This window comes from Dipodomys merriami, unplaced genomic scaffold (genome assembly GCF_024711535.1).
Source record: "Dipodomys merriami isolate MVZ:Mamm:240054 unplaced genomic scaffold, mDipMer1.0.p SCAF_27, whole genome shotgun sequence".
Lineage (NCBI taxonomy): Eukaryota > Metazoa > Chordata > Mammalia > Rodentia > Heteromyidae > Dipodomys > Dipodomys merriami.
Genome location: NW_027204159.1, coordinates 9,293,559 through 9,305,003, shown reverse-complemented (window position 1 = coordinate 9,305,003; position 11,445 = coordinate 9,293,559). Strand labels below are relative to the sequence as shown.

At 37.7% G+C, this 11,445-nt stretch overlaps 1 protein-coding gene across 1 annotated transcript in view; it reads right to left on the bottom strand.

Moving 5' to 3' along the window:
- Positions 1-554: 554 nt before the first annotated feature.
- Ndfip1 (Nedd4 family interacting protein 1) overlaps positions 555-11,445 on the bottom strand; it is a 44,960-nt gene continuing 34,069 nt past the window's right edge. Inside the window, exons 6-8 of the mRNA XM_070036285.1 lie at positions 10,312-10,378; positions 7,259-7,364; positions 555-1,541 (exon numbers count right to left, since the gene is read on the bottom strand). Of these exons, the coding sequence (XP_069892386.1) occupies positions 7,261-7,364; positions 10,312-10,378 (171 nt within the window). The 3' untranslated portion in view covers positions 555-1,541; positions 7,259-7,260. The remainder of the gene's footprint in view (positions 1,542-7,258; positions 7,365-10,311; positions 10,379-11,445) is intronic.

The window sequence follows — 11,445 nt, the reverse complement described above, 5'->3', positions numbered from 1 at the left end:
AAAACAAGTTAACTTTTAAATAAGAATACACAGATCCCACCAGTTATCCCAGCACTTGAGATCATAAATTCAAAGTCAGCCTAAATGCCACAGTGAGACCATCTCCATAAACTAAAAACTGTAAAGCAATAAACAGGTCAGAATACTCATTATCAGTGCAACAGACTCTTGGTGTTCCTGTTTGACTTCCAACAAACCTACCTTTCTGTGTATGATATAACCTGCAAAAGAATTCTTATGCTGATTCCAGATATTCACAGGCAGCAGTTAAGGGATCAATTACAGGTCTTATCCAGTGTTCTTACTTACATGATACTAAGTGATAGTGCTATTTTATACAGTAAGACTGCCTTGCTGTACTGTTTCACTATATTTCATTTGAATAAGTAGAAAATGAAACAAATCAAACAATTATTTTATATACCAGTGGCTTCTAAATTTAAAACAACCAAGACAAGATTAGGAGGAGGAATGAAAAATCTATAGCCTCAATTGTTTTTTTACCAATCAACAAATGCAAACCAAAAAATTAAGCACTAATGTACAATAAAAGGTGCTACACAAGAGACATTTATTAATATTCTGTTGTATTTACAGTTTTAATATAGCAAACCAAGGTAAATTACCACTTGGGCAGAAAGCACATCATTCTACATTTATAACAAATAGGTTTCTGCTAACACATTGTAAAAGCAAGTAGTACAGTATGTTAGGGATCATCTCAAAAGTTCCAAGCTAATTCTTTCTTTATTCCTAGTAACTAATCCACTGGGATTCTAATCATACATAGGTCCAGAATTACATTTTAATAATTAAACTGCATTTATCGTTGCTCTTTCTATTTTATACTGTGACAACACTTTAAAATTCCTTAGGTACATACCACAGAACAAACAGGTACTGCAAAGTTTTGAATACAGACTACAAAAAAAAGAATGCTTATTTACCAATTAAGAACATTTTTTTTTTTAAATCACACCTTAATGTATTTTGCACTATGATTTTGCTTTCAGGTGTTTACACACAGTACAAATGAATGAATTTCTACATTAACTTTAACAGTAAATATGGATTATGTGCAGAAATGCAGTCATAACCAAAGTCTTAACTTTTGAGAAAACCCCTTTAAAACAATCAGCCTTATACATATCTTACACTAAAATCTTTAATTCCAAATTCAGTTTGAAATGGAAAATGAAAAAAGCAAGATTGCCCCCTACTGACTACAGGGACATGGCTCATGCTACTTAAAATGACTACAAATAATATATAAGGCATTATTAATACATCACAGACTTGATTGCAAGAGCTTTTTCAAACATTAACCACTAATGATTCAATGATTACAGAATTCTGCATTAACTATTAAAATTTTACACCTAGGAACAAATAAAGAGAAATGATCTTTTTCAACAGTACTTTATTTTTTAAAGCAGGTGATTATTCCTCTGTGTTCTGCATCTTGATTCACTTCCTGCAGGTGTTCTCTTGCTTCTTGAGAGGGAATTCATAAACGCAGGAAGGCCCTTGCCAGAAAACATCTGCCAGAAAAGGATATTGAGTAGTGAAATTCTAGTTAGCTTGTTATTTTGGCTAAGAGAAGGATGTAGTCACAAAAGAAGACAGGATGTTTGGAGATATGAGAAGTGCATTTTAACATAGTTTTAAGATTACTATACACTGACCTCATAGTACTGAATAAACATTCCATTTTCAGTTCTTAACATTATCGAGGCCTCCAGAAATAGAAAGAATGGGTATGCTTGCTCTAAAATCCCATGAGGTCAGAAGTTTTATTCTGTTAGCTCTTCTAACAAAAGAATGGAAGTAGTCATTCTTCACCCTACACTTAACCCTGTAAACCTGGACAGAACTCAAGTGCACAGGTAATTTTCCAAATATACCTGATGCTACTGTTTACCAACCACTGTTTACCAACCAGACAAGACATCTGGTGGAAGCAAATGAACTCATGCTATACTTAACAGACCATAGCAAATATTAAAAAAAAAGACTAAGCTCAGAGATTTCACAAATATATACATTTTTAGAACAAATTTTCTTTAAAATCTGTACCAATGTACCAAGTACCAATGTACTTGGAGGGCATGTTTCTCTGAAAATAACAAATATATGTAACTCCTAATTTTAATATGCATGATTGAAGTACATAGTCTCAAAATAATGTCCTTACTTCTCCCCACAGTGCCTGTAATTAAATCAGGGTCTCTAAAGACCAAGGCAGTTCCCTACACTATACATACTTCATTAGTTCTCAAAGAAATAACTTGGAAAAATTACAAGTAAATCCCTACCATAATACTAGAAAGAAACCTACATTAACTACTTCATTGAGAAACTACTTTGTAGTTCCTAGCTCCGAATAACAATTGCATGGACTCAGTTCTATCTAGGCCTTTAGCTCACTTTTTTATCTCTGCAAATTACTGTAACCAAGAAACTTTTTTGTTGTTGTTGTTGGTTGTAGGGCTTGAACTCAGGGCTGGGCACTGTCTCTGAGCTCTTTTGCTCAATGATAGCACTCTACCACTTTGAGCCACAGTGCTACTTCCGGTTTTCTGGTAGTTAACTGGAGATAAGAGTCTAGTCAGACTTTCTTGCCCACACTGACTTTGAACTGTGATCCTCAGATCTCAGCCTCCTGACTAGCTAGGATTATAGGTGTGAGCCATCAGCACCCAGCTTCTCTCTTTTGATAGAATACTGCATACATTTTTATTTTTTTAATTTTAATTTAATCTTTTTATTCTGGTTATGGAGCCTGAACTCTGGGCCTGGGTGCTGTCCCTCAACTCTTCAGATCAAGGCAAGAGCTCTACCACTTGAGCCACGGTGCCACTTCTGGCTTTTTCTGCTTATGTGGTGCTGAGGAATCGAACCCAGGGCCTCATGCATGCAAGGCAAGCACTCTACCACTGAGCCACCTTCCCAGACCAAGCATACATTTTTAAAAGGCTGTCAAAATGCAAAGAAGCTATAATACTGGAGAAAATTAATGAAAAAACAGTCCAACATTTTTCTGAATTACAAATTCAGGGTGTTTGGTAAATCAGTGTTACTGATACAAGGTAACTTTTTGGGCAGAAACATGAGACAGGCTTATTAAAAGCTGTAAAAACTAAAAGAAAATCTATATACTATTATCAGATGGAGGTTTCTGAAATGAATCCTAACAATCCCAAGCCATTTATTTCTACAGTTTCCACCAGTAGAAGAAAACAGATGCAACAATGGCTAGAATTTGTAAGAACATGTACAAGAGCGTAGACAGCCTCCCTCATTCCTTGCTTCTTCATCAACAATTCTAAAGATCCTCCAAGTCAAGCTTGCCACTAATAGTCATTTCAAATCCTCTAAGAAGATACCCAGGTTACCAAGGGTAAAATCTCAATCATCACACAGACACAAACTCCAGATGAAAGTCGGCTAGAGAGGTGCTGCTGTGTAAGGCCTGGGTGCCATTCAGAGCCCTTTGACTAAAGTGTCACAAAGACACCAGCATCCAAAAGCTACAAGGCAAATAGAACTTAGGGACTGTGGATACCTTTCTTAAACTGAATTTTTTTTTTTTAAAGAAAAAAGTCCACTGGAAATGCCATTTCTACTGTCTTGCTATCTTACAACACAGTCCACTAAATCAAACTTTATCTTCAGGATGTCTTCCTTTAGTAAAAATAGGTGTACTAGGATATAGGATCATATTTCAATGATAAAGACTCCTAGCTTATTAATGCCAGGGACTAAAACTGTTTTCCAAGGAGATGATCATAGTGGAGTACACCTGAAGCAGGAGCATCTCTAGTTCAATGTCAACCTGAGTTATACTACAACAGAATAATTTTTTTAAGTAAATCTTTTCCTTTTATCGCAGATATGGTTAAATACATTTTGCTTCATGTCTATAAGAGTTTTTGGTACAATGCAAGTAGTGTTACAATCAACCATGTCGCACCTCACAGGTACTGACACTAACCTCTCATTTATCTCACAGATAAGGGACGGCAGCAGTCCTAAGAACTTTTTTCCTGAGTAAGGAAGAAAAAGTTTCAATACTTGTCAGGTTTTTTTTTTGTTGTTGTTGTTTGGAGCCAGTCATGGGGCTTGAACTCAGGGATTGGGTGCTGTCCCTGTTTTGTTTTTTTTTTTTTGCTCAAGGCTAGTACTCTATCACTTGAGCCACAGCTCTACTTCTGGCTTTTTGGTTAAAAAAAATAAATAAAAATTCCCTGTCTATGATCTTTCTGGCAACAAGTCAGCTTATGGTTAGGCTGTCACTAGGGCTATCACTATCAAAGAAAGTAGGAGTCAAAGAAGAAAAGAAAGCCCTCATATGTCATCTGATGGTGTCCAGCCCCTCCTCTAACTGAACTAAACTAAATTTCTTGGAACTATATAAAACAAATTTTCTACATTTGGATTTTGATGGAGAGGTCTTATCCCTTTCAACTGAGGAGGGACCCTCAATCCTATGGATATTATATCAGGTTCCCTCTGGGGATCTCTGGGGAATGAGTAAGAAAGCCATTCGAATTGTAAATACTGCCTTAAGCCCCCAAGTCTCTTAATTCTGGAGCTCCAAATCCCCTCTGGGCATATCAGGAATGGTTCCAAATCAAGCAGGAAATCGAAGCAGGAAAGCAAATAAATGCTATCATGCTGTCCAATGAGGGCTATGCATTTACCTGTGCACATGTTTTTCTCAACACCTAAAGGATCCAGCATTAGTGTACCAAGCTCCTAACTTCCTTCCACAGAACTGTTACTAAGGACTGCTGGCTTCAAATCATAGTTCTATAGATGCATTGTTTTAAATTTAAATATGTAAAAGACCCTCAGGCTTTTTCCTCACCTGACCACTATTTGTATGCACTAGAAGCACATAGTAAAGGTAGGCAATCCCCTCCTAACTTAATAATGAAGAGAACAGACAAAAGGATATTCTTAGTCCATTGAGAAGTTCAGAGCTACCATTTACTACCCATACAGAGTAACAATAAAAAATAAGTTCCTGCATGATATTTTGAGCAGCACCAATGCTAAAGGAATCTGTAGGTGACTTAAGAAGTGAAAGGAGGACTCACAGTAACCTCAAAGAATAACTTTTGCTAAGAGTGAAACCTAGGGCTAACCACCTGAGTATAATCAGATATGCAGATGAAAAAAAAATGACAAGAACTGAATAAAACTACACAGATTATTTGTAAGACCCTCAAAATTAGGATATCTCAGACACAAAGACACAGAGCAGGACTTAGGGTCCATGCCAGGGGGTGGTGTATATTGTATCCAGACCTAGTGACTGAGTTCAAATTCATAACATGCCACATATTTTTAAACATGTAAGCTTCCCCCCTTTAAAAAAAAAGTCAGAGGCAGAAGCCAGTGGCTCATGCCTATAATCCTAGCTACTCAAGAGGCTGAGATTTGAGGATCAAAGTTCAAAGCCAACCCGGGCAGGAAAGTTAGTGAGACTCTTATCTCTTTCTCTGGTGAGAAAACCAGAAGTGGCACTGTGGCTCAAAAGGTAGAGTTCAAGCCCCATGACCAACCAAAAAAAAAGTAATAAGTGTAAAATAGATATTCTCTTCAAGAAATTTACTTTAATACAAGCTTGAGCTACCTTTTAATTAGTTAAGTAATTTAGTTAAACAAATAAAATATATAACACAATATCTGACACATGGGAAACTCTTAGTGTTATCTTTGTTATATTCTGCTTGAAAAAAACTTTTGTTGAATTTAAGGTGTCATCATGTTAGTTTGTTGCTTAAAAATTTTCAATGCTTGTTCCATTACCTGGCAAATTAAATGTTTTATTTTCTTGAATCATATCTCTTGAGGCCACCAGTCTTCACACTTGAGAACTCGACTCAATATATATTACCTATACAAAGCATGATGCCTAACAGTAAATACAGAAGTTCACATGGGCTTAGCTGCCTTGAGCCAACATATCACTGGGATAAAGGCAGCTTCATAAGCTTGATGGCTAAGCTTAGCCTGCAAGCAGGCTAAGCAGTACTCACTTAAGAACAAATTCCACCTGGCTTTTGGGCCTTGATCTTCCAAATTCCTTATGTTCCTAAGTCCTCCCCAAGGCCCTTGTACTTCCCTGTCCCTATTTCTGCTCTTCATCTGGCCTCCAATTTCTCCCCATCCAGAAATCTACTAGTTAAAATTCTTTTTTTCCCCCTCTAGTAGTGGGGCTTGGGCTTAGGGCCTGCTCAAAACAATTCCATCTCTTAAGGTTTGTCACAAATGCTGTGTAACTGCATTACAAAGCCTTCCCTGGGGTTCTGCTGGACTGGTCTCTTAAGTGTTCGAGGCTCCACTCCATCACTCACATAGCTCCCCAAAAGCATAGGAAGCAAAGAACAAAGTCTGAAAAGACCTAGTTTGTCTTGCCAAAGAGGTCTCTGGTGTATTCTCTCTTCCCCAGTGCCCCCCACTCTTCCTTTACTGGTTGTGGATTGATGTTAAGCTAGAGTTGATCTCTAGGGAAAGCTATGTGTGAATCAAATATCCTTGGCAGAGCTTATATTTCCTGTTTCAGGTAAGAAAGTTCCTTTCTCCCCTTCCTTCCCTTGGATTTGACCTCCCTCACCATCAGAATGACTATCTGGGTATAAACATGAAGAAAGGTGCCAAGAAAGGCACAACAATTAATATTAAGAGATAAAGACCTTGGTGGGCTTATCAATAGTCCAAGCAAAAGGAATTCTTCCAGTCTCTTCTCACTGCAGAGGGGGGTTAGGGAGTTCTAAATGAGAGAAGAGTACTTGGGCCTGGAGGGTTCCTTCTGAATGTTGTCATCTGGAAATGTTATTACCATGAACACTGTTAAAGGTGAATATTTAATCAAGCAATCAATGTACTAGACCTTCTGATGACTACTAAGACCCTTGCTTCTCCCTCACTGTAAAACATAAAATAGTTTGCCTTTACAAACTAGCTTTTGTTAATTCCCTCCCCTTACTAAACTAAAAACTGCAAAAAAGGCAGAAGCTGTGTCTTTCTTATCTTCCCTGGGTGCCTTACCACAGATCCTTACTCAAAAACTGAATGGATAACAAAGGAGGAGGCAACAATGCTTGATAAGAAATGTACTCATTACCTTGCCCATGTAATTGTAACCCCTCTGTATGGTATTTTCACAATTAAAAAGAAAAAACTGAATGGAAATCTGCAGTGTATCACATGAACAAACTGGGAACAGAACTTTTTTTTTTTTTAATACCTTTAATAAATAAAGAGAACTCTGGTCCTGGGGAGATTTGAGAAAGTTTCTGGCATCTTCCGAACTTTTGCATAATTGATAAATCCTCTGAGAAACAGGAGAAAACCTAATAAAAAAAATCGAGAATGAATTTATGATTTCCATGTTAAGTCCCTTCCCCAGAAATATCCCTTCTGATAGCAATACTTTTACATTTTTCTGCTACAGGCTATTAAAATACGAACAATTTCCTCCAGAATCTCCAAGGGATCTTTGTATTAAACTATCCATTACTCAATGAGATAGCATAATCTCAAGAGCCAAATGTCCTTTTTTTGCTTATTAAAAATCAAATCTGTCTGAAAATGAAGTAAAAATTAAATGAGGACAAATGTTCACCTTTGGAGGCCTTATCAAGTCCAAAAGCACTTCAATTAATTACACAAAGAGGCCAAATTAACAACCATGGTTTTCTTAAAAAAGAAAGAAAAAATCTAACTTGTGAGATTTCTTCTTCTGCCAACAGTACATAATGTTGTCCACTAGATGTCAGCACCCCTTCATCTATTATAGCAAGTGTTACGCTCTCTTTCAATTAAAACTGATTTTAACTGTACAGTTTGCACCTTGTCAAAACAGTCCAAAGGGTAGTGATGTTCCCCTCCAATGCAAACTCACACTGACCCTCCTCCTTCAGAGATGGACTCAGAGTCTTAACCGTTTTTTTTGTTGTTGTTTTGTTTTGGTCATGGGGCTTGAACTCTGGGCCTGGGCTCTGTCCCTCAGCTCTTCAGCTCAAGGCAAGCACTCTACCACTTGTGCCACTGTGCCACTTCAGGGTTTCTGATGGTTTATTGGAGATAAAAGTCTCAGACTTTTCCTGCCTGGGCTGGCTTTGACCCATGATCCATAGATCTCAGCCTTCTCAGTAGCTAGGATTACAGGCGTGAGCCACTGGCACCTGGCGATCTTAGCAGATTTTAAACACTGTACAATAAATGAATATTTTTATAGCTTGTATAGCTACGAATAATCACAATAACTCCCCTAAAAACCTGTACTCCTCAACAGTCAACTCCACTCACCTGCTCCCTCCTTTCTTTTCCAAGCCCTAGGCACTTCTGGACACTTTTTACAATATACTCAGGGTGAAAAACTCTCTTTACCCAGATAGGAGGAAGGATTGGGGGAAATAACCAAGAGTTATGGTGCCAAGCTCATTTAACACCATTCTGTTTTGCACCAAAAACACAAAATTGTACAACCCCTTCAAACAATGTGGTTAGGGGGAGCCTTCTGAAATGGAGAGCACATGGAATCAGCTACAAGCCAGCTCAGCTCAGGCCAATTTTGCTATGAATTTCAACTCATAAAAGAAGTTCAATGCATTCACTTTTTAAGTAATCTATGCCACAAACAATCGGAAAATATACTTACTGTCTCTTTTTTGGCTTATTTAGTTTGGTTTAACTTCAGGCTTTTTTCTTTTTTTTTTTTTGCCAGTCCTGGAACGAACTCAGGGCTTGGGCACTGTCCCTGGCTAGCATTACCACTTAAGCTGCAGTGCCACTTCTGGTTTTTTCTGTTTATATGGTACTGAGGAATCGAACCCAGGGCTTTATCCACGCTAGGCAAGCACTATACCACATTCCCAGCCCCTCTATGTTTTACTTTTTCCTGGTGGTGCTGAGAATCTAACCTAGTACCTAAAGCATGCTAGGAAAGTGTTCTGCCTCAGGGATAACCGTGAACCCGACTTTCTCTTAGATTATATCATAAAAAATACACAAACCAAGGATTTATCCTCCCTAAATAACTCATCAGTACTTTTTATTACTATACTTCTGAATAATCAAAGCAAGGAATATAATTACTTTCTCTTTCTCAAATGACATTTCAACCAACAGTAGAATGGATGATGCTGTTGGGGGAGGAGGGTAGAAACGATGTGACGAATGACTTATACTTCTAAGTCAAATCTAGGATCAGAAATACATAGCTCTGTCAGCTGAGCAAGGCAGGTCCTGACTGTAATGAGCCCCTGCTGGGCATAGGTATAGGCTGGGCCAGCCAGACACCTTAGCAGCAGTATCACCACCTTAATAAAGGAAGCAACCAAAAAGTTCAGAGCAATGTCACAGACGCATAGTGAGGCAATCATATAAGAGCTATACGGTAGCCTTGTTATTACTTTGTAGAATTATGGCAATGATACTGATTTCTTATTTCATATATCTTTTCTTTATAAATAGTGAAGAGCCCCCATTAAAATTTTTATTCCATTGTACAGACAGTAAAATTTAAGATAAAAAATCTGAAAACTTGAAAAGTAGAGAAAGAGAAAAAGAGAGGAGAGACACAGAGACAGAGACAGAGACAAAGAGAGAGAGAGAGTTTTGTTTTGTAAAGCCTCTCCCACTATAAAACACTTCTTACTCTCTGGGCTGGACTAAGAGGTGGAGTGCTTGCCTAGTTGTGTACTAGCTTCTGAGTTTGATCTCCAAGCTGAAAAAACAAGCCATGCACAAAATATAATTCTTATTCTTTCAAAGAATCCCAAAACTAAACTAGTTTAGACATAACTTGAAGTTAAGTCTAACAAAACTTTTACATTTTCTGTTACCCACTGACAGATCTAACCAGACATGATGAGTTATATACTCAGGAGCTACTTCAATTGTTCGTAATATGTCAAGCACTCTAAAGGCTGAGTTTGTGAAACCTTTAGGGTGGCAATAACTCACAAAAGGAAAAAAATCAACAGACTAGTCATTTTACCAGTATGCCCCATTGATCACAATGGAGATATATATGTGTAAGTGGGTTGTTACTCTAATAGTGACAATACCTTACTCTTCAGGAAAAAAAACATTTTAAAAATTATACTGGGGTTTGAACTCAGGGCTTTGTACTTACTAGGTAGGTATTCTACCTCTTGAGCCATATCCCTAGCCCCAAAAATTGTACTTTTAATTGATACATATAATTAAGTAACATACAAGTATACTGTAATTTCAGTTGTATCAAATTTAATTAAACCACTTCTCTCCTTTTCTTATGTTAAAAGCACTTACCTAAAACCAAGAACACCCACCAGAGCCAGTACTGACCATCAAAGTATCCAGGGAAATAGGTCGAAAACTGAAAACAAGGCAAATACTTTTAGCAACTTAACAAACATAAATTCACATATTAACTTTAAGGACTCATGTTATACCATTACTGTATTTGTGTCTTACAAAGGTCTTAAATATACAAGTGTTGTGAAAGTTATGACAAATATAAATCTATTTCTTTTCATAGAAAGGCAATTTTTAATTATGAATAGTTATGAATTCTTGGTTCTGAAAATATACAAGTAGTTTTCTTTTTTTCCTTCTGCAGTCCTAGGGATCAAACCTAAGGCCCTGAGCATGCTGGGCAGACAATTTACCACAAGCTACATCCCTAGGCCCCTTTTTTATTTTGACCACATAGTATTTGCTCTTCTAAAAATATGTGCAAGTAATAGTTTTACTTTGCTTATTCAGTGCAACTGAATAAGACAACTGTTTGGCTGATACCACTGCCTCCTTTCTAATAAGGCCCCATTTGTTCATGGCCTGACCTGGAAACTGTATCATGTACATCATTGTAATGCCATGCCTCACTGTAATCCCATGCCAGTAACTGGGTTAGGAATGCGTACAAGGTGTCATTCTACCAATGTGAATTAAGGTTTCTAGAAACACTTCTTTGCTCTTAAAGAAAAAAGGAAGAGGCTGGGCGCCAGTGGCTCAAGCCTGTAATCCTAGTTACTCAGGAGGCTGAGATCTAAGGATCACGGTTCAAAGCCAGCCCAGGCAGGAAAGTCTGTGAGAATCTTATCTCCAATAAACCACCAGAAAACCGGAAGTAGTAGAGCACTAGCCTTGAGAGCTGAGAGACAGTGCTCAGGCCCAGAGTTCAAGCCCCACGACCAAACACCCCCCGCCAAAAAAAAAAGAAAAGAAAAGAAAAGAAAAATAGAAAAAAGGAAGGGGAATTCAGATGGCACTGGGCAGAATTTTAACTTTACAATGGTATAAAAGCAATATGCATTTTTCAGGAACTATTCCTGGAATTTTGACCTTTTCCCAAGATAGTGGCATGTGGTATGATGTTCTCTCAGGGTGCTGGGTGATAGTGAGCATGTAGTCTACATACTGACTACAGCATGTAGTCAGTGA